This window comes from Ahaetulla prasina, chromosome 12 (genome assembly GCF_028640845.1).
Source record: "Ahaetulla prasina isolate Xishuangbanna chromosome 12, ASM2864084v1, whole genome shotgun sequence".
Classification (NCBI taxonomy): domain Eukaryota; kingdom Metazoa; phylum Chordata; class Lepidosauria; order Squamata; family Colubridae; genus Ahaetulla; species Ahaetulla prasina.
Window position 1 is genome coordinate 23,404,915 of NC_080550.1, and position 24,234 is coordinate 23,429,148.

A 24,234-nucleotide genomic window follows, 5' to 3' on the forward strand; every position below is an offset into this window, starting at 1 on the left:
ATGTACACTGAGAGAATATGCACCAAAGACAAATTAAATTCCTTGTGTGTCCAATCACACTTGACCAATAAAGAATTCTATTCTATTCTATTCTATTCTATTCTATTCTATTCTATTCTATTCTATTCTATTCTATTCCGTGGAGAAATTCAGCTGGTTCTATCTGGCTTGAGTATAATATATAAATCTAATTGCTATTGCTATACAACTGCCCGTTTATCCTGCTTCCGTTATGGAGAAAGGCTGCACTACCTTATACAGTCTGTTCAGAAATAGCCTTACCCCTTATCAGATCCATCATACTGGTAATAAATGTGCAAAGTTTCAAGCAGAAATTCTTCAGTCTTATCTGCAGAGGCCAACAAATGAATCAGATCTCTTACAATGAAGGGATGCTTCTAGATCAGGGGTATCAAACTCAATTTCACTGAGGGCTGCATCAGGGCTGTGGTTGACCTGGGGGGGGCGGGGGGATGGCCACTTTGATGTCATTCCCCAAACTGCCAGCATGTTTCCTCTTCCCATTGGGTAGAGCGGGCCAAAGCAATGCGGGCTGGCCCCTTACATTTTCCAGGATGGCCCCACAGGCCGGATCCAACCACATTGCATGGCCCATGGGCCTTGTGTTTGACACCCCAGCTCTAGATTCACGGAGGTGAATCCTTTGTCTAAAACAGAAGGCTAGCAATTTTGGGTAAAAGCTGTATTTCCATTCATTATAGTAGCAGAATTCAGATCAGCTTGGTTATCATTCCCTCCTGATAGATGTGCTTTCAGGTGGTGTTTTTTTTTTTATCCCCCATGAATTAATATACCTAGTATTGAGTTTCTGAAACAATATATAGTAGGTCCTTCATTTTTAAATTATCCATCTGTGTCACTCAGTAGGCAAGGAGGTCTAGTTTAGAAGTCATATTAAATTGCATGGACATGACTCAGGTTTCTTGGCTCCTCTGTATTCTTCTAGAAGGAAAACAAGGAGACTAAAAGCTTTCGTTTCCAGTAATTACATTTTAATATATAAACTCAAATTATAGTTCATACCTCTGACGTAGACATCATATCTGATGCAATCCAGTGTAAATGCAAGTCTGTTGCTTTTTTACAGAACAAATCTGGGAGAAAGCTTTCTTTTGTTATTAATATCGCATAGAAAACTCTTTTAACTTCCTCTAATTATAGGTCTAGTAAGTTTCAATCTTACATTCTTCTACAATGTATACAGGTAGCCCTCGACTTACGGCCACAGTCGAGCCCAACATTCTGTTGTTAAGTGAGGCATTTCTTAAGGGAGCTTTGCCCCATTTTACAACCTTTCTTGCCACAGTCGTTAAGCAAATCATTGCTACTGTAAGTTAGCAACTCGGTTGTTAAGTGAATCTGGCTTTTCCATTGACTTTGCTTGTCAGAAGGTCACAAAAGGGGATAGAACAGACTTAGAAAAAGAACTTTTATTTTCACTTAAAATGCACACTAATCGGCATACATTAAAAAATGAAATTTTTGCATACAGTTCTCAAAGGATCACCACCTCCAATATACACTACATAAACTATCTATCTATATCTGTCTGTCTGTCTGTCTGTCTGTCTGTCTGTCTGTCTGTCTATCTATCTATCTATCTATCTATCTATCTATCTATCTATCTATCTATCTATCTATCTATCTATCTATCTATCTATCTATCTATCATCTATCTATCTATCTATCTATCTATCTATCTATCTATCTATCTATCTATCTATCATCTATCTCAGGGGTCCTCAAATTATGGCCCGCGGTAGTTAAATTGCTGGCTGGCCCCGCCCCTTCCTGCCCCACCCCTTCCAGGAGTCCCCACGTGCCCCATTTTGGCTCCCAGGAAGCTTCAGAGAGGCCTCCAAGGCCCAAAACAAGACGCAGGAGGTGATGCACCACCATACCCCGCGGCCCATTTTTGCTCCCAGGGGTGTGCAGGAGGCCGCCACACTCCCTAGCCACGCCTGCCAAGCCATGCCCACAGAACCGGTAATAAAAGATTTTGAATCCCACCACTGGAGCAAAGGTATCAAGAACTATTGAAGATGTGACATAAAATGGCTTCAACCATTAAAAACATTCAGAAGCCGAGAACTCCTGTTTAAACCATGTCCGGCTGGACAACAAACCGAAGCTCTTTTTATAAAACGGATAAAGTTTCAAGGTGAAGAAACTCGAGGCATCTTACTCTGAAAACGGGTTGTCTTCTCAGCCAAGAACATGACATAAAATGCTAATGAAGTACATCACTGTGCAAAAGTCTGCTTTTTTGGACAAATGGTGAGTCTTATCTCTATCTTGCATTTCAAAGAGCTGTCAGACTGGCTCGGCTTTTCAAAAGCCGAACCCTGGTGGATTAAAATTATTATATATTTTTTTATTTTAAAAAACACCATTCTGGCCAGACCGAACCACTAGAGTTACCAGATATTCTGAACAGGCAAAGGAAGACAACTGGAAAAGAGGATACCATGATCTGTTTAATCTTCTTGGAATCCACAGTAAAAATTACAGTGAAAAACTGCAAAATAAAAAAAGTACTTAAGGTCATAAAATGAGGCAAAATTCACTTAACAAATGTCTCGCTTAGCAACAGAACTTTTGGGCTCAATTGAGTTGAGTTGAGTTCATGAGTTGAAGAATACTTGTATAACAATTCTTATATCTTCTTGTGGTTCTGAGGTTGTGTCTCAAAGATTGCCTTTTAAAAGGCAAGTGGGAGGAGGAGGAGGGGAAGGGGAAGGGGAAGAAGAGGAAGAGGAAGAGGAAGAAGAAGAAGGAGGAGGAGGAGGAGGAGGAGGAGGAGGAGGAGGAGGAGGAGGAGGAGGAGAAGGAGGAGGAGAAGGAGAAGATGATTTTGCTTCTCAACCAAGAAGCTTCATCATCTGCATCTTCTTCTTCCTCAAAGAAAAAACCCAGTCCATTTGCCTTTTGAAAAAGCACCTTTAAGATAACTCCATTCTGGATGACTGAGAATTTCCATAGACATTCGTGAAGCTACGGCTACAAAATTTGGGCCGGCTTTCTATGACGGCTTTGCCACTTTCCTTTCAAACAAACTGTTGTGTCTTGCCCGCCCTCAGAGCAGCCGGGGCCTTCTTATCTGCTCCCGAACACGGAGGAATGTATGCCTCCCGGCCCCAGCCCTGACTCCATGCCCAGGCAAACGGAGCAGCTAGACCCCTCCCCCTCCTCCACAGCATGTGAGCCTGAGGAAAGTTTATTTCCAACAGCTGCTGATTGGAGTGACCCTCGCATCAGAAGATTGGATAGGCGGAGGCAACAGAGGGAAGGGAGGGGCAGGCCTTAATGAGTGCTGAGTCATGGAGCCACACCCCATGGCCTATATAAAGGATCTACTTTCTGGCAGTCTCTGAGTCAGGCAAAAGTCGAACTTATCTTGCTGAAGTCACTTTCTGGTCTCCTGCCTGCTCTGAGGACTTTGCTAGGACTTTGGGCAGAGCTGCAGAGGCAAGCCTGATTCGGATTTCCCTGACCCGGCCGTCAGCGGAGGAGTGGGACACGACACAAACTGAGCATGTTATCTTCAGCCACCCAATAAAAAGCATTAGCATTTATGAGTAAGACCACAACACTGTGTGAGGCCACACTTTCATCAACTGGCATTTCCAAACACTGCCTTTTGTTACCGGGGGACAAAAACGACAGCGGAATTTAAATCAAAGCCAGTGGATGCCTTCCTAAACATGCCAGCTTGTCCAAAATGGAATGAGTCCTGTCTCACAACATATTTAGGGTTAAAAAAAATAATAATTTATCACTTGGATAATCCAAAAGTCAATGAGGAGCAATTATCTGAACCATCAATACTGCAAAATGACAAGGCTGGCCAAACAACACCGTCAGAAAAATTCTGCAAAGGAACAACACGAGTGTGAACCGTGTTTTCATATTGCACTATTGATCTCTCCGATTTCATGAAACTATGTGTATGTACCAAATATTCTATCTGTACATGCTGACTTCCAAAAGATGTCAGAACCACCTTTTTTAATCTTCTGTGATTATCAATATGGGAAATATTTAAAAATTCATGGGGGGGGGGGCTTACCCCAAAAGAAAAGTAAGGAAGCTTTTCCAAGAATTCCAGGAAGAGAAATGATGCTTGAACAATTGTTTGGGGGAAAAAGATGAAATCATCAAAAGGACCAGAAAGTCATCATATCTTTGGTTATGATGGAATCCATTCAAAAAGTAATTCAGTTTGAAACTTTTCATGGTGAAGTGAAGCGAGAAAAGCTACTTAAATCAATGCTAAGTTTGGTAGCGTTTTCAAGACTTATGGGCAAACCTTTCTTGAATAAGCTGCTTAAAGTTTTGAAGATGGAACCAAATCGTTCAGATTGAAAAATCTTCAAGGGTAAATCAGGAGGAAATACAAATTCAAAATAACAGAGTTGGAAGGGACTCTAGTCCAAGTTGGAGGTTTTCTAGTCCAAGCTTTCACTCAAGCAGGAGACCCTATACCAGGGATGGCTAACCTTTTCCGGACTGAGTGTCCAAAGCACGCGTGTGTGCCTGAACTCCCAAAAGCAATGACCCCACCCCCATGCCTGCATGTGCAGGGCTCCCGCCAGCATGTGCCCTGCCCCCCTGTGCATGCATGCACGCCCCCGCACATACCCCACACCCCTGCATGTGTCCCACCGCATGCGCCCTGCCCTCTGCACATGTGTGCGCAGCCCCCCCCGCCGCCCCCGCCGCATGTGCCTCAATGGATAGAAACTGATCTAGGAGAGAAGTAATCTAGAACTAAGGAGAAATTTCCTGACTGTGAGAACAATTAATCAGTGGAACTACTTGCCTCCAGATGTTGTGAATGCTCCAGATGTTGTGAACGCTGGAGGTTTCTAAGAAGAGATTGGACAGCCATTTGTCTGAAATGGTATAGGGAAGTGATGGCTAATCTTTTCCAGACTGAGTGCCCAAAGCATCGCCTGTATGTATGCACGTACCCGAACCCCTTGCACAGCCCCCGTACATGTGCCCCACCTCTCAGAGACCTGATGACCAGCTGGCCGGAGGGAGGTATGCACACATGTGGGGTGGAGCTGAACTGTGGCGACGGCTCACGTGCCCAGAGAGGGCGCTGCGTGCCACCTGTGACACGCATGCCATAGGTTCGCCATCACGGCCCTATACCATTTCAAACAAATGGCTGTCCAGTCTCTTCTTAAAAATCTCTAGTGATAGAGCACCCACAACTTCTGGAGAGAAGCCGTTCCACTGATTAATTGTTCTCACTGTCAGGTAATTTCTCCTTATTTCTAGATTTCTTCTCTCCTTGATTATTTTCCACCCATTGCTTCTTGTCCTGCCTTCTGGTGCTTTGGAGAATAAGTTGACCCTCTCTAATTTGGGGCAGACCCTCAGATATTGGAATATTGCTATCATGTCTCCCCTGGTCCTCTATGGCCAGTCCCTGCAACTGTTCATCGTATGTTTTAGCCTCCAGTCCTCCAATCTTCTTGGTTGTTCTTCTCTGCATTCTTTCTAGATCTCACCATTTTTTCTATATCGTGGTGACCAAAACTCGATGCAATATTTTAAGTGTGGCCTTACCAAGGCCTTATAAAGCAGTACTAACACTTCACGTTATCCCGATTCTATCACTCTGTTAACACAGCCTAGGATTGCATTAGCTTTTTTGGTGGCTGCAGAGGGGGAAAAAAATATTCTAGCGCTCTTTAGCTTTTAGGGTGGGCAGAAGACAGCCAGAAGATTACTGTATTCTTTTACAATACATTGCAATGCAGTACAAGTGGAGATCTGGCTTGAAAATCATTCTATGCCAGAAAATAGTAATTCTTGTCTTATCAAGAATGGGTCAGCATGCTGAAATGCATTGCTCAATTTTCTCCTTCTTTAAGAGGACGACAAATCAGGGATCCTTAAACGATCAACAGATGGAGGGGCATTGGAGTGGGAGTGATCAGGCAGGGGCTTCCAGCATGCTTCCGGAACATTTGCACAAGGCTGTGTGTTCTGTTCGTTACAAGGAATCTGAGAGCAAGGTTTTTACCACGATAAATATTGTGGTCTCTCTAAGGCAGGGTTCTTCAAACTTGGCAACTTTTAAGTCTTGTGGACTTCAACTCCCAGAATTCCTCAGCTGGCCTAGTACCAAATTCATTTTTTGCAGGTATGTAGCCAACTTTGATATAATCAGATACCTGCTGATCACTTTATCCCTCTCCATTGCTTGAAATGATGGTCCAAAGATGATTCTAAAGCAAGCTTTGGTTGGTTGGTTGGTTTGCTTGCTTGTGGATTGGTATAACATGTGAATGCAACCATGCTTTGTAAACCAAGGCTCAACATATTGTGGGACTCCAGGCAATAATTTATTTAATAAAACATATCTAAGAACAATGCATGAATATGCTCACTATTTTGTTTGAAAGCTATGGGGTTTTTTTCCCCAGAAAAATATATTTCTCCTGAATGAGGGTAAGTAGAATGCATGTTTAAAATAATGCTTCATAATTCAGTCATTCAGAGGTTCTTTCTGAGCAGCTGGAATAACAGAGTGATTTCCTTGCAAATTTAACCAAAGAGAAATAACTTCCAAATGCGTAGATCGGTGTATCCAATTTTACATAATGCCGTTAAAACCTGTCATCTTTTTGGCAACAACTACAGATTTCAAAGTGGAAAAGATTGCTGATTGGTTGTCTCACTTAGGCAGCTCCAGAAAATATCTCTTGTTCTTGTTATTAAAGATAAATTCACATTTACGAGATGCCTCATTGTGAATTCTAAGAAAGATTAAGTGGGAATGGTTTCCAATACAGATTAATACCCCCAAATTTAGCAGCAAAATAACAGTGCGTAATCAAATTAACTAAGCGCAAAAGAATTGAGGCCTTTGAACCACGGTGCTGGAGAAGACTCCTGCGAGTCCCTTGGACTGCAAGGCGATCAAACCGGTCAGTCGTAGAGGAGATCAACCCTGACTGCTTTTTAGAAGGCCAGATCCTGAAGATGAAATTCAAATCCTTTGGCCACCTAATGAGAAGGAAGGGCTCACTGGAGAAGAGCCTAATGCTGGGAACGATTGAGGGCAAAAGAAAAAGGGGACGACAGAGAATGAGGTAGCTGGATGGAGTCACTGAAGCAGTAGGCATGAGCTTGAATGGACTCCAGAGGATGGTAGAGGCAGGAAGGCCTGGAGGAACGTTGTCCATGGGGTCACGATGGGTCAGACACGACTTCGCAACCAACAACAACAACAAATCAAATTAACATTGCAAGAGAAAATATTAAGCAAGTGAAAGCTAAGTCTTCTTTGTTCCGTTATTTGGAATGCATTTCCACAACCGAATTCTGTAGTACAAATAATATATTTTAGAAACACTTTTGGGGGAAAAACCAAGATGCAAGGTTACACCAACTTCCTGGATGCTACAAACAGATACTCGACTTCTATGGAGATTCTCAGTCCTCCAGGTTGTCTCAAAAGTGCTTTTTCAAAAGGCAACAGGATTTGGAGGGACTTCCTTGAGCAGGAAGAAGGAAAAGAAGACATTTCGCTTCTCATTCAAGAAGCTTCATCAGTTTGTGAAACTTCTTGGATGAGCAGCGAAACGTCTTTTTTTTTTTCTTCCTCAGGGAAAAAAACAGACCAGTTGCCTTTTGAAAAAGCACCATTGAGATACTCAACTTCAGCTGAAGGTGTGTAAAGGCCAGTCTGAAGAAGTCCACTTTAGATGTGTAAGTGGTTAGGAGAAGTGCATTATTCTCAAAGATACCCTCCATGTCAAAATTTGACATATTCTTATCACTGGAGATGGTTGTGCTTAGCATTTGCCCTGCTAAGTCAGATGGTGATTAGGTCCGAGAAGCGTGAGTGACCCAAATTACCCTGCTTAAGGGAAAGTCAGAACCAGGGATGGGCTGCTGGGGGTTCTCAGGGGTTCTAAGATTCTGTTGCAGTTTGGAGAACCCCCAAATCCCACTGGGAATGCTGGGAGTTGAAGTCCACAAGTCTTATAGTTGCTAAGGTTGGAGACCCCTGCTCTAGACTTCATCTGGTAGTTGGGCTAAGCATCCTTGAAGTTGTGTCCGACCCATCGCGACCCCATGGACAGCATTCCTCTAGGCCTTCCTGTCCTCTACCATCCTCTGGAGTCCATTTAAATCGGCACAAAGTGATGAAAGAGTCTTTCAGCCTAGCCCGCAGCTAGTTGCTATCAAACATCTTGTACCAATCCAACGGAGCAAAATGGATCTCAGATGTAACACACCCAACAAAAATACTGAACGTACTCCCTTAGCCGGTGCATGAAACCCAAAGCAAGCAAAAACCAATTACTGTGGAAAGGCTAAGAGAGACTCTGCAGCCAACAACTGCAGTATTTTTCTTCATTAATCATTACTGCATTCTTCCTCATTAACGCTGGAGATCTAGAAGCGTCAGGAGGAGGAGCAAGCAAGATGCTTAAAATCTCAGATATGAAAAAAACTTGTTTTCTTCTTCCCATTGTTTTTGTTTAGGAAGCCTTTAAAACAAAATTCAAAGCACTCAAAAACTGGAATATCTCGGGGGGGAAAAAAACACTGGTTTTATTTGCATTATCATGGGTTCTCTACAATATGAGAATGTAGAGAATTAAAAATTAAAAAAGGGCAGGTGTACAGGTAGTCCTCAACTTACAACAGCTAGTTTAGTGACCGTTCAAAGTTACCACGGCATTGAAAAATGTGACTTATGACCGTTTTTCACACTTGTGACTGTTTCAGCCTCCCCACGGTCACATGATCAAAATTCCAATGCTTGGCAACTGACTCGTATTTATGACCGTTGCTGTGTCCCAAGGTCATGTGATCCCCTTTTGCGACCTTCTGACAAGCAAAATCAATGGGGAAACCAGATTCACTTAACAACCAGGTGACTAACTTATCAACTGCAGTGATTCGCTTACCAACGGTGGCAAAGGAAGGTCGTACAATGGGGCAAAACTCATTGAACAAATGTCTCACTTAACAACAGAAATGTTGGGCTCAACTGTAATCGTAAGTTGAGGACTACCTGTGCTGTACAAAATAATACAGACAGTCCTCAATGTATGACCACAGCAGAGCTCAAAATTTCTGTGGCAAAGCGAGACAGTTGTTAAGTGAACTTTGCCCCACTGTACAACCTTTCTTTGCCACCGCTGTTAAGTGAATCACTACAGTTTTTAGGTTAGTAAGACGGTTGTTAAGTGAATCTGGCTTCCCCGTTCATTTTGCTTGTCAAAAACTCATCATATAACCCCAGGACACTGCAGCTTTCATGAATATCAGTCATTTGCCAGGGGCCTGAACTTTGATTATGTGACCATGGGGAGGTTGCAACGGCCATTAAGTGTTGGGGAAAAAACCGTAAATAACTGACAAAGCCGTCAATGGAAAAGCCCAATTCACATAACAACCCGTATTACTCACAACTGCAGTGATTCATTTAACAACACTGTCAAAAAGGTTGTAAAATGAGACACAACCCCCTTAACGATCATCCTGCTTAGCAACGGAAATTTTGGGCTCAGTTCAGGGGTGCTGTTCAGCAGGTTCGGACAGGTTCTGGAGAACCGGTAGCGGAAATTTTGAGTAGTTTGGAGAACCGGCAACTACCACCTCTGGCTGGCCCCAGAGTGGGGTGGGAATGGGGATTTTGCAGTATCCTTCCCCTGCCACGCCCACCAAGCCACGCCCACAGAACCAGTAGTAAAAAAATTTGAATTCCAACACTCAAATTGCTGTCGTCAGAGAAAGACTAGCCTATAATACCACTCTTTACCAAATCGCACCAGCGTCCTTAAGAGTTTAAAAAAGGATGAGGGGTTTGGTGCCAGCTTTTTGTAAGCACTTATGCCTGGGAGGAAAAAAAAGCCAGAGCTAAGCTGTGAGGGGTGGAAGAAGGAACATCTAAAGGGCACCGAAGAGAGAGAGAGTGGAAACCAATCTGGTCTTCTGAAATAAATGAAATAACTGCCGTAGCAGCCATTTTATGAGAGGAGGCTACATACGCTCACAAAACCCCCAAAGGATCTCTCAGAAACGCCCATCCTTTAACGCTCACACTATTAAGGATAAAGAAGAAACTGAATATTTTTTTGATATGGGATGTATTTTATCAATGGCTAGACAATAGAAACAGAAGTTAGAAAGGAGGAATAAAAAGAGGACATGTTAATGCGGAGGGTTGTTAAAGAAGATAATGTCAAGTATTATTGCTGTTATATTATTATATTATCAATATTATTGTGATGAATACTATAACACATATGTGGATTATGACTGATTAAAAACAACTGTACCCAGATCACATATTGATGGAAATTGAATGCTAAATGAGTAAAATAAATAAAACATGGGGGAGAGAGAAAGAAATGCCCATTTTTATGCTGACTTAGAAAACTTCCACAGAGTCAGACCCCCGTCTTCCTCGCAACTGCCCCAGAAGTCTGTCAGTTGAGGATGGGATGAGTTTCCAATCTGATATAATAAGGCATTATTCTCTTTTTTTCCAAACCTAACGGGAATCGCCCACCCCAGGCCTGGAATCAATTACAAGATCCGAAGGGAGACATCTCCGCATTATTTTCCTCTTATTCTATCAATCACCTAAGTGTTATTACCGCTAAATAATTCACAAAATTAAGACGTCAATTGGCACGGCCCCTTCATCAGCACTAAAATCTAAAGCTTAAAAAGCGGAGAAAAAGACGCCCTGCTAATTATTATAACAGCAATGAGGTTGAAAGAACCCCCTGATATTGTCTGCGGGTTCAAACTCTTGTTCTAATAGCAAAAATACACAAATTGCTGCCTGCAAAGCTGAAAGTTCAGGCTCTCAGAACCCACCAAAATTTTGTCACTTCCTAGAATGTAGAAACTCTTAAATTTTACTGGTAATAGGTGTTTGAACCTTGTACGCTGATATGGCCCATCGGCTAATCAATCACTCACTTAATAATAATAATAATAATAATAATAATAATAATAATAATAATAATAATAATAATAATAATAATAATAATGTGGAAACTACTACTGAAGGAGAAATAATTAAATGCATTGGGAAAGATATACAGATGGTCCTCGACTTACAACAGTTCGTTTAGTGATCGTTCAAAGTTAGAAGAGCACTGAAAAAAGTAGCTTAGCACCATTTTTCACACTTACGACTGTTGCAACGGTCACGTGATTGTATTTCAGACGCTTGGAGACTGACTCATATTTATGATGTCCAGGCAATGTCCTGGAGTTGCACGATCCCCTTTTGTGACCTTCTGACAAAATCAAGGGAGAAACCAGATTCATTTAACCACCGTGTTATTAACTTAAGAACTGCGGTAATTCACTTAACAACTGTGGTGAGAAAAGTCGTAAAATGGGGTAAAGCTCACTTAACAAATGACTCATTTAGCAACAAAAAAAAACCTGGGGCTCAATTGGGGTCATAAACCGAGGACCGCTTGTAATGCAAGTGTATCGATTTTTAAAAACAAGGTTCTGTGCTGCTGCTATGTAGAAAAACAAAAATAAAGGATGCCCGGGATATGATACCCACTCATCTTCCATTACAAGGTGAAAGGATACCAACTGATAAAAACCATCTCACCTACCATTATACAACACTGAGACAGACAGAAAGGGGGGGAATCAGAATCAGCAAAGCAAGGAACATAATGTTTCAAGCAGAACAGGTTGCGGTTTAATCATACTGAAAATTCAGTCTCTGAAATACTCAGATTTTACGCTAAAATTTAGGAAGCCTGATTGTCACAGCAGAACAAAGAAATATAAGGTACTGCCTTAAATCAAGTTAAATCAATCGTCCATCAGGTTCAGGGGGAAGGGGGGTCGTTGCACCATACAAATAACACACCCACCCACCCCATAACTTGTAGATTACAAAGCACAAGAGTTGGAAGCCAGTGGCTGAACGGCAACAGAATTCTGACTGCAACCCAGTAAATTGTAGCAGAATTCTGGGATCAAACTCAGAATGTATTATAAGGAAATGTGCAGTTTATTACTGAGTTACAGCCCTCCCCCTTAAAGATTCAGTGAGAGGAAACCCAAAAAGGTAACCACAGAAAGTCTACCCTCTACAAATTGAGATTACTGCAGTGTTGTCCTTCGAATATACACCAGCTCTTTCAGTAAGTGAACAAGCCAAGGTATAGAAGTCTTTCAACGCAGAAGACAATGACATGACACAAAGAAGATGCCAGTAACTGAAACATCAAAACACTTAAGCATTCAATACAGAATGCATGACTTTACTCTTGAGCAAATAAGGGCCTTTCTCTTGAACAAGAATATGTGCATGTTTACTAGGGCATCTGCATGTAAAGCACTGAAAATACATGCGCTTCTTCCATTAAGCGAACATACTTTTGTCACGTATGGCCCTGACCTGTATATCTGTGTCTTTTACAGGCTCTAGAGGTTCGAATGTTGTCGCAGCACTCAAGCTTTCCAAGCGCTGAGATATGTGGGATATATCGAGCCCTCTGGATCCAAGAAGAACTGATCTGGAAGACAGATAAAAAAACAGAGGATGAAAGGCACAGAGATAATAAAACAAGGCAACAGAGACATTTCTCCCCAAAGCAAAATTTAAATCCGGAGGCCTGATTAGCATAATGCAAGAAGTCCTTGATTTACAAACATTCAAAGTGATAATGGCATTGAAAAGAGTGACTTATGACCAGTCCTCACATTTACAACCACTGCAGCATCCCCATGGTCACATGATAGCAATAGCACTTAAGACTTATATACTGCTTCATAGTGCTTTTACAGCCCTCTCTAAGCAGTTTACAGAGTCAGCCTGTTGCCCCCCCAACAATCTGGGTCCTCATTTTACCCACCTTGGAAGGATGGAAGGCTGAGTCAACCTTGAGCCGGTGAGATTTGAACTGCCCAAATTGCAGGCAGCCGGCAGTCAGCAGAAGTAGCCTGCAGTACGGCACTCTAACCACTGCACCACCATGGCTCTTAGGATCAAAATTGGGGCACATAGATTTAGCACGGCTGTAGCATCCAAGGGTCATGTTGTGACCATATTTCCCAGCCAGCTTCCAACAAGCAGAATCAATTGAGTGAAGTCAGATTTACTTAACAACTGGATATATCACCGAACAACAGTAGTGATTCACTTAACAACTTTGGCAAAAAGGAGGCATAATTGGGTGTGACTCACTTAACAACCGCCTAGTTTAGCAACCAAAACTCTGGCCCCATTTGTAGCCGTAAGTAGAAAAACTATCTGTACTAGTTTTTGATCTCGGAACTTTTACATAACTTGGATTGAAATAAACATTTCAACAAGCAACTTTTGTTTGCAGGACCATTAAGCAACAAAACCCTCAGTTGAGGATAAAACTTCTAAAATATTTTTCAACATCTGCTGATTGACAGCCTGCACATGTTCCCAAAAATGGGCCTACATTTGAGTCTGACACAACATGCCTGCCAATGTTTCAACAGCCTTCTTTTTTATTATTATTATTTATTTATTTATTTAATCAAATTTTTATACTGCCCTATCTCCCGAAGGACTCAGGGCAGTTTACAGTCAGATAAAAACACAAGAATAAATTCAAGATAAAAACACTATTAAAAAACTTATTGAATTAGGCCAGATTTAAAATTATAATTAAAATAATAAAAACCCCGTTAAAAACTAAATTTAAAATTAAAATTCTAATCCAGTTTTAGCATTTTTCTTCTACCAATTCTCATTCGGTCTGATGAAAGAAAATCTGCTTTAGAAATTATTAAGTGAATCTGGTTTCCCCATTGACTTTGCTCATCAGACGGTCACAAATGGGAATCACATGACCCTGACCCTAACCCTAACCCTGTCAAACGTCTGAAGTTTAATCACATGACCATGGGAATGCTGCAACGGTCGTAAGTTTGAAAAACAGTCATAAGTCACTTTTTTCAGTGCTGTTGTAACTTTGAATAGTCACTAAATGAACTAGACTAGACTAGAATAACAGAGTTGGAAGGGACCTTGGAGGTCTTCTAGTCCAACCCCCTGCTTAGGCAGGAAACCCTACACCACTTCAGACAAATGGTTATCCAACAACTTCTTCAAAACTTCCAGTGTTGGAGGATTCACAACTTCTGCAGGCAAGTTGTTCCACTTATTGATTGTTCTAACTGTCAGGAAATTTCTCCTTAGTTCTAAGTTGCTTCTCTCCTTGATTAGTTTCCACCCATTGCTTCTTGTCCTACCCTCAGGTGCTTTGGAGAATAGCTTGACTCCCTCTTCTTTGGGGCAACCCCTGAGATATTGGAACACTGCTATCATGTCTCCCCTAGTCCTTCTTTTCATTAAACTAGACATACCCAATTCCTGCAACCGTTCTTCATATGTTTTAGCCTCCAGTCCTTTAATCATCTTTGTTGCTCTTCTCTGCACTCTTTCTAGAGTCTCAGCTATTGTAAGTCGAGGACTACCTGTACTTAGGAAATAGGTGTGCTAAGACCAAAAGAGATGGATGGGTGATGAATGGAATGCAAAAGTGAATGAAAGTACACTGAGGTAGTTTGGTCAGATAGAAAGAATGAATGAGGATTGAACTGCGAAATATATATAGGTAATCCTAGACTTACAACCGTAACCGGGACCAGAATTTCTGTTGTTATCTAGATGGGTTGTTAAGTGAGTCGTGCCCAATTTTGCAACTTTTTGTTTTGCCATGGTCGCTAAGCAAACCACTGCAGTTAAGTGAATCGTGTGGTGGTTACAAGAAGTGATAGTACCACTCTGTATCGCTCTGGTTAGAAGAATTAGAATTCTTTATTGGCCAAGGGATTTATCTCTGGTGCAGAAGCTCCCAGTGTGCATACAGCAATCGTGATAGATCGTTCTCGTAGTCATTGTAAAAATACATTCATCATAAAGCATTAGATACAACACTTAGTGAAAGTCACACTTAGTGAGACCACACTTGTTTCAGGATTTGTAATAGTTTGCTGTGTCTTATTCTGGTCGCCACAACACAAAAAAGATGTTGAGATTTAACAGATTTAACAGGTTAACAAAGTTGGAAGGGACCTTGTAAAGTCACCTAGTCTAACTTCTTTGCCCAAGCAGAAGACCCTACATCATTTCTGACAAATGGCAGATCCTAGAGGTTAAATCGTACGACGAACAGCTGAGGGGATGAAGTACCTCAAAGAGAATGATCGGGTGTCAGCCGTCCCACTCAGTCATCTTTTTGTCAATGAAAATATGGTCAAAGAAAAGTGGTGGATGACATTGCTCACATAGAGTTATCCTGCATGGAATTGTCCATGCAGGGCAATTGTCCAATCTCCTGGTTGGGCAGGGGGGGTTGGACTAGATGACCTACAAGGTCCCTTCCAACTCTGTTAATCTGTTAATACCATGTTGTCCCACCGTGGCGAATTGTCCTAGACAATTCTAGTCAAACTCGATTTCATTGAGGGCCACATCAGGGCTGTGTTTGACCTTGGGGGGGGGTGTGGCTGGGATGGGGCACTTGTGGCAGCCCGAGCGTTGTGCCAGCGAAAATGGGCTCCTAACCTCCATTTTCGGCTGTGACAGCCTCCTGCAACCCTCTGCCAGCAAAAACAGAGGTCAGCGGCCCTCCCGTGCTCTGTTGTTGCTGGCAGAGGCACCACAGGCAGGTCCTTCACTGTTTCCAGGGCAGTCCTGTGGGCCAGATCTAAGCACCCCTTGGGCTGGCCCTGGCCCGTGGGCCTTGACTTTGACACTCCTGTCCTAGACCCTCTCCAGCAATGCAACACTAGCAGCCACCAACAGAGGTTTTAAGCAACCCGGGGACTTACGCCTTGACGTCTGCGGTTTCTTGTGAGGTGCGGGTCAGGGTCCGTGAACGCAAGCGCTCCCCTGCCTGTTGGATCTCCTGGAGATTGCGTTCGACGTGAGGAAGCTCCGCGATACCTTCGGTCTCGGCTGCCAGCTGCTCCGCCTGCTGCAGCAGCTCGCCAAACCCTTCTGCATCCATCTGCAGGCCTGGATGCTATGTGGAAGGCCTAGAGAAGCAAGCAGGAAGGATAGAAGTCAAGTCAGACCGAAAAGCCAATCACTGATCTATTCTACCTTTCCTGATTGCAGGTAGTCCTCGGTTTTTGACAATTGAGACCAGAGTTTCCATTGCTGACTAAGCAAGGCCAACCTTATGATCTTTCCCCCCATAGTTGTTAAGTGTTAAATTAACCCCTACTCCTTCTCTTCATTAGGCTAGATATACCTAATTTTCCTTAAACCTGTTTCTCATACATTTAGCCAATTCCCCCCCCACACACACACACACACAGAGTTTGGAATTGTTTGCAAATTTGATGAGCTCCCCTTCTATCACTTCATCTAGGCCAGTGGTGGCGAATCTATGGCACACAGAGCCCTTTCTGTGGGCACGCGCGCCATCGCCCCACCTCTGTTTCATGCCTCTGCCTTGCATGCATGTGTCTCCCGCCGGCCAGCTGCTCTTCGGGTCTCTGCCGAGTTTGCATGGGGCGCATGCTTGGGGTGCACGCTTGCGTAAGGGCAGGTGCGCGCACTATGGGCACTCAGTGCCTAAAAGGTTCACCATCACTGATCTAGACCATTTAGAAAAATAACAGTAACAGAGTTGGAAGGGACCTTGGAGGTCAACTAGTCCAACCCCCTGCTCACGCAGGAGAACTAGGGATTTGAACTGCCAAACTGCTGACCTTTCTGACTGACAAGCTCAGCGTCTTAGCCACCGAGCCTCGACTTCCTACCACAATGGAGCCCAAACTTTCTGTTGCTGAGACAGTTGTTAACTAAATTTGGCCCCAATGTACAATCTTTCTTCTTACAGTTGTTAAGTGAATCACTGCAGTTGTTAAGTGAGTAACACGGTTGTTAAGGGAATCTGGCTTCCCTATTGTCAGAAGGTCGCAAAAGGGGATCAAGTAATTCTGGGACACTTCAACTGGCATAAATATGAATCAGTTGCCAAGCATCCAAATTTTGATCATGTGCCCATGGGGATGCTGCAATGGTCGTTAAGTGTGAAAACCAGTCACAAGTCACATTTTTTCAGTGACGTTGTAACTTTAAGTGGTCACTAAATGAACTGTTGTACATGCTGGATGCAGTGAATTCATTTGTGGTGGTACTGTCCATCCTCTGCTGTTCTACCTATCTTGCCAAGAAGTAGGCTATGGTCTACTCCAAGGCTGTCAAACTCCCAGCCATTCAATGAATGAATGAATGAATATCAAGTTGATTACTACCTATCAACTACTTAGACAAGGGCTGTCAAACACCCAGATACGTCACGTGCTGGCCACACCCACGCCCGGTTTAGTGAAGGAGAAAAAAGTCCCAATATGTCACGTGATGCTTCCATGATGATGTGAGTTTGGCACCCCTGGTCTACTCTGTCAAATTCCTTACTGAAATCGAAGTACACCATATCCACAGCATTTCCTTGATCCACTAATTTAGTCCCTTTATTGTCAAAGGCAATAAGGTTTGTGTGGCATGATCTGCTTTTAACAAACCCAAGCTGTATCACCCGGAAACGGAATAGAAATGATGGAGACCAGCTTCACCAATCAAATTATCTGCCAGGCTGCAAAGAATTTTATCTACAAGTCTGCTTGTTGGCATGCAGCCATACTTTAATGAATGACACTCACAGAAATCTAGCGCCAATGAAGGATCAATGGAAGGATAACTACGGGCTAAATAATGGAACTGTTCAGGTCTGGATGCAAAGATAAAGCCACCTTATTATGCTTTGGGAAATTTAGGGTAAGTACCGTACAAGTTTCAGAAGTGCACCCATAAACCACTTGCCCCTCAAGATAAAAGAAAAACAGTTTTGTATTTAAATCTTTAATTTCCCCCAAAATATCCAAAATAGCAATAGGACTTATAAGACTTATGTATGCTCCATCGTATATAAGCTATATACAAATATATTAAATACATGACACAAAAGCAAACTAGGATATAGCAGCATGTCATAAAACAGTACAGATTCAAGGGTCAACCAAGATTAAAGACCAGCGTGGCATAATAGAACACGGTCCTGCCTCTCTTTTTTTGCGCCCACATCTAGGGGCTATTGAGTTTGCTCTACATACATGAGGGGATGTGGTAGGATTGGCAGATTTTTCATACAGGGAGTCCTTGACTTACAATCATTCGTTTACTGACTGATCCAAATTACAGCAGCATTGAAAAATGTGACTTATGACTGTTTGTCACCTTATGACCATTGCAGCATCCCCATGGTCACATGAACAAAATTGGGACACTTGGTGACTGGCGTATATGACAGCGGAACGTGGGGGAATAGGGTGGGGTGGAGTCTCCCTGCAGCCTCCTGGGCCCAAAACTGGGCCACGGGGGAAGGGGGGTATTGGCCCCCTGTGCTCCCCCCTGCGCATGCGCACATGACCCCCACCACCCCCACGCATGTCTCCCACATGTGCCCCCCCATGCACATCCTGAAAATCAGCTGGCTGGCGGAAGGCGCCTGCGCATGCATGGTGCAGCTGAGCTGGGCGATGGCTCCATGTGCCAGCTGTGGCACGCATGCCACAGGTTCGTCATCACAGACCTATACCATTTCAGATAAGTGGCTATCTAGTCTCTTCTTAAAAACCTCCAGTGATGAAGCACCCACAACTTCTGGTGGCAAGCTGTTCCACTGGTTGATTGTTTTCACTGTTAGGAAGTTTCTCCTTAATTCCAGATTGCTTCTCTCTTTGATTAGTTTCCATCCATTATTTCTTGTTCTGCCCTCTGGTGCTTTGGAGAATAATGTGACCCCCTTTTCTTTGTGGCAGCCCCTCAAATACTGGAACACTGCTATCATGTTGCCCTTAATTCTTCTTTTCTTTAGACTAGCCAAGCCTTATGCGACCTTCTGACAAGCAGTCAATGGGGAAGCTGGATTCACTTAACAGTCACGTTACTAACTTAATAACAGCAGCAAGTCACTTAACAATTGTTGCAAGAAATGTCATAAAATGGAGCAAAACCCACTTAACATCTGTCTGCTTAATAACAGAAATGTTGGTTGTAAGATGAGGACTATCTGTATTTACCTTTCGGCATCCATGTCTGATCCAGAAAAATCAGAAATGTTTGGTTTTCATTTCTAAAACTCCAAACCTCACTTAAAAGCTAATTCAGCTATGCTTGAAATTCTTACGATATTTGAGAAAAGACTGGCAGACAAAAAGTTTGGCCAGAAATTTCGTAATCCAATTTAGAAATCACAATTTCTTCTAGAAAATCCACCAGGGGTTTCCATTCCAATATTAACACTTTTCACATCTATTCCTGCGTAGGAGTCAAGAAGCCGCTGTGCCAAAACAAGCAGCAATCTGCTAAGTGCTTTAAAAGCCAAATTTACGAGGCTTTTATTTTCACCAAGCCAGCCTCAGAACAGCACCGTAGATTTACTTCCCCCACCCCTTCCAATTCCCCTGCTGTCTGTCTTCTCTGGCGATGTTTTATTGTCATGTGAAGTTGGGTCTAATTTGACAATCTTGAAGAATATTCCCAAGGCGTTTCAGCCAGCCTCTCCCCCCCTCCATTGTGTTACGGAAAACATTTCACAATTAGACTGGGAACCGTGCAAGCATATTTGACAAGTCAGACAAAGTGGTAAGCGGGCGGGTATAAAACTCCCTTTACCAACAACATTCCTTCGCCTCCAAAAATGAACAAGTGGTGGGGAATGACTGTGGTGAAATCTGCCAGCTGAGCTGCAGGAAAGAGACCAAGAAGGGATCCTCCCTAAATCTTCGCAGTATTTAGCTGACAGTTACGCAGAGTGTGCTTTAGTCTGGCAAGATTCCGGTCTGTGGGTTAACAGTAAGAAAGAACCTTCTCCTAGCAGTTCATTTTGTGTTGTTCTTGGTTTCTGGTGCCTATTTAATCTAGATTTAGGGACAATGCCTTCTGGATCTTTTTCTGCATACCAAATCTGCGTTCTGCATTCTCAAGTCTGATGTGCACTTCTTGGTTTACAAGAGACGATTCAAAGTTACGACAGCACTGAAAAACTTCACACTTATGACCATTGCAGCATCCCCATGGTCATGTAATCAAAATTTGGACGCTGGGCAACTGATTCATATTTATGACTGCTGTCCAGGGGTCATAAGATCCCCTTTGGTGTCCTCTTCACAAACAAAGTCAATGGGGAAGCCAGATTCACTTAACAACGGTGTTACTAGCGTAACAACTGCAGTGATTCACTTAACGACCGAGGTGAGAAAGGTTGTAAAATGGGGCAAAACTCACTTTTTTGTTTTGTTTACATTTATACCCCGCCCTTCTCCGAAGACTCAGGGCGGCTTACAATGTATAACGCAATAGTCTCATTCTATTTGTATATTTTTTACAAAGTCAACTTATTGCCCCCCCAACAATCTGGGTCCTCATTTTACCTACCTTATAAAGGATGGAAGGCTGAGTCAACCTTGGGCCGGGCTCGAACCTGCAGTAATTGCAGGCTTTGTGTTCTAATAACAGGCTTCTCTATTGCCTGAGCTATCCCGGCCCCGAGCCTTAGCAACAAAAATGCTGGGTTCCATTGCAGTCCTGAGTCAAGGACGACCTGTACTGATTTTTTTTTTAAAGCAAATAATGTTTAGGTAAACCTTAGCATGAAACTGTCCATAATATATTTGTATCTCAAATTCAAAGAGGGTTTTCTTCAGCTTTCCACCCCAGATTTGCATAGCATGGATATGTAGCCAGGAGCATAGAAGCCCAAAGCTCATTGGTATAACATCAAGCCACAGGAATGGTTGAAAAGTCATCTGCCAAAGATAATGGATATTACTGCAATAAATGTAAAAATAGCTCTATATCTCTGGGTAGCATGGCCCTTCCCTGGCAGGGACTCTACAGAAATCTGCCATCTGCTTATTGGATGCTGTACACACAGAACATAGGATAATAGAGTCGGAAGGGACCTTGGAGATCATCAAGTCCAACCCCTGCTCGAATGGAAGACCCTCTACCGTTTCAGATAAATGATTGTCCAGGCTCTTTTTGAAATCCTCCATTGATGGAGCACCCACAACTTCTGAAGCCAAGTTGTTCCATTGGTTGATTGCTCTCATCATAAGGAAATTTCTCCTTAGTCCTAGGTTGCTTCTCTCCTTGGTTAGTTTCCATCCGTTGTTTCTCGTTTTGCCCTTTGGTGCTTTGGAAAATAGTTTTACCCCCGTCATCTTTGTAGGAGCCCCTCAAATATTGGAAGACTCCTATCATATCCCCCTAGTCCTTTGCATTAAACTAGACATACCCAATTCCTGTAACTCTGTGATAGTGAACTTATGGCCTGCATGCCACAGGTGGCACACAGAGCCCTCCTTGCGGGCACGCCAGCTGTTGCCCCAGCCCAGCTCCACCGCGCATGCATGCCCACCTGCCGCTGGCCAACTGGTTTTTGGGTCTCTGCCATGCACGCGTGGGATGGCAGGGCGCATGTGCAGGGGGCGCATGCGTGGGAGGGCGGGACACATGCATGGGGGGGTACTCGCAGTGCATTTTGGGGGTTCGCGTGAGCCCCCACCCCCCACCCCATTTTCACTTCCAGGTTGGTGCAGGTGGTTTTTCAGGCCCAAAACGGAGCACGGGGTGGTGGGGGGTCTCAAGCCGGCAAAGAGCCTGCGCCTGCAGGCTGTTCACACCAGCAAAGAGGTGGCAGGCCAATGTCTCAGGGCAGAGTCGTGCGCAGCTGCACCAACAAAGGTTGGAAGTAGCTGCCCGCTATGTTTTGGCTTCTAGGTTGGTGCAGGAGGCTTTCCAGACCCAAAACGGGGTGCAGGGAAACCTCCCGTGCCCTGATTTGGGCCTGGAAAGCCTCTTGCACCAACCTGGAAGCCAAAATGGGGTGCTGGGATGGGGGCATATGCATGAGGGACGCTCGCATTGTATTTGGGGGGTTCAGGCACACACATGTCCATTCGCACACTTGTGCGCTTGCTTTGGGCACTCAGCACCAAAAAGATTAACCATCACTGCTGTAACCGTTCTTTGCATGTTTTAGCCTCCCGCCCCCTAATCATTTTTGTTGCTCTTCTTTGCATTCTTTCCAGAGCCCCAACTTCTTTTTCATTTTGTGGTGAACAGAACTGGATGCCAAATTCCAAAGTGTGGTCTTACTAAGGGTTACTTTACAAAGTACCACTTTCGAACTTCACGGGAACGAACGTACGTGGCCTCTGTTACACAGACAGCCCCTCTGTTCTCCACGATAGGTTATTTTGTCAAGGGGAAGGCAGACCATATGTATTCCTTCCCAGAAATGTCACATAGACATCCAACTGCAGAAATCAGGCCGGCGCCAAGTAACGGAGATCGCATGAATCTTCACTCAATGCAAACCAGCATACTTTGAAGCATTAACCACCAGCAGCCCTCGATAAGCCAATAAACAGCATGTGCGACGGAGACAGAAAGCCAGGGAGGGGAGTCCAGCCATGGAGAAAAAGCATTTTTATGCCCTGCAATGCAGTAGTAAGGCTCAGCCTCTCCGTGCAAGCTGTTTCCCTCCTCTGGCAAAGAGCAACAGCCTCTGCTGGCAGACAGCGTCCAAAGCAGTCGTATTCTCACTCCGATAAGGTTGCGCCTGCCAATTTCGGAAGCAGCAGTGCGTCTGCCTGTAACTGCAAGAATAGCAGATGCTGCTTTGATCCGATTCACTCTCTTTTATTTGTTCATTCGCTGCCACCACGCTGGAACAGCAGCAGCTCCACAGCAGCAAACTTCACCTAGAGCAAGAGAGACGACAACGACAACGAAGAAGGCACAGCACACACTTCGGGGTTTGTTTCTGCCAGGGCACTTCCTCGCTCGTTTTTTAAAAAGGCGCCCCTGGGAAGTCACTGCAAATTGGCCAAATTACAGTTGAAACTGGAACAATCAAGCCAGCAAATGTCAGAGAAGATTCAGGGGAAGCTGGGAGATGCAGAATGGCTGCTATTCGGCTGCCTGCACACTTATCCAACTGCAGGTAGACTTCGACTTGCAGCAGTTTGTTTAGTGACCGTGTACATTCCCGTGAAGTTCTAAAGTGGTACTTTGCAAAGTACTGCTTTGGAGACACCTAGTAAGGCCACGCTTGGAATACAGGTAGTCCTCGACGTAAGACCACCCCAATGGAGCCCAGAATTTAGGTGGCTAGGAGAGAAATTTGTAAGGGTGACTTTTGCCCCATTTTATGACTTTTTTGGCACATTAAGTGGATCACTGCAGTTGTTAAAATTGGTCGCATGGTTGTTAAGTGAACCTAGCTTCCCCATTGACCTGGGTTGGCAGAAGGTTGTGAAAAGGGATGACATGACCCTGGTACACTGCAACCGTCATAAATGTGAGTCGGTTCTCAAGCGTCTGAATCAGTGGTGGGTTGCTACCAGTTCGCCCCGGTTCGGGTCAACCGGTGGCAGCGGCTGCGGGAGGCTCTGCCCACCTGCCTGGACGTCATCAAATACGATCTGCACATGCGCAGAGGTTTCTGCGCATACGCAGATGGGGCACGCACGTGAACGAAGGTAAGTGAAACCCACCCCTGATCTGAATGTAAGTCATGCTACCTTGGAGATGCTGCAAATGTCGTAAGTGTGAAAAATGGTCGTAAGTTACTTTTTTCAGTGCCGTTGTAACTTCAAACGGTCACTAAGTGAACTGTTGTAAGTCGAGGACTACCTGTCCAAGTGATCAAAATTCCAACATTTGGCAACTGACTCATATTTATGATGGCTGCAATATCCCAGGGTCGTGTAATCAACCTTTTTCCGAAAAGCAACGTTAATGGAGAAGCCAGATTCACTTAATGACCAGGTTTCTAATTTAAGAACTGCAGTGATTCACTTAACAACCGTGGCAAAAAAGGGGGCAAAAAATCACCTAAGAAATGTTTTGCTTAGTAACAGAAGCTTTGGGCTCAACTGTGCTCATAACTCGAAGACTGCCCATATTTAATAATAATAATAATAATAAAGGCGGGATAATAAACAGAAATCAATTAAAATGTGTTTTTTATTGTGAGCTTTTACTCATAAAAATAACTCGTCAAACTTGTACCCTGCCCAACTTGCAATGTTTTAAGCCTTACAAAATAAAAAATAAAAGCTGGCAAACACAATGTTGTGAGTATTTTAACAGTGGATTATTTATTTATTTTTATT

At 43.6% G+C, this 24,234-nt stretch overlaps 1 protein-coding gene across 1 annotated transcript in view; it reads right to left on the reverse strand.

Annotated features, from left to right (window-relative positions):
* NUP93 (nucleoporin 93) overlaps positions 1-24,234 on the reverse strand; it is a 127,745-nt gene that overhangs the window by 94,215 nt on the left and 9,296 nt on the right. Inside the window, exons 2-3 of the mRNA XM_058155230.1 lie at positions 15,865-16,071; positions 12,449-12,566 (exon numbers count right to left, since the gene is read on the reverse strand). Of these exons, the coding sequence (XP_058011213.1) occupies positions 12,449-12,566; positions 15,865-16,043 (297 nt within the window). The 5' untranslated portion in view covers positions 16,044-16,071. The remainder of the gene's footprint in view (positions 1-12,448; positions 12,567-15,864; positions 16,072-24,234) is intronic.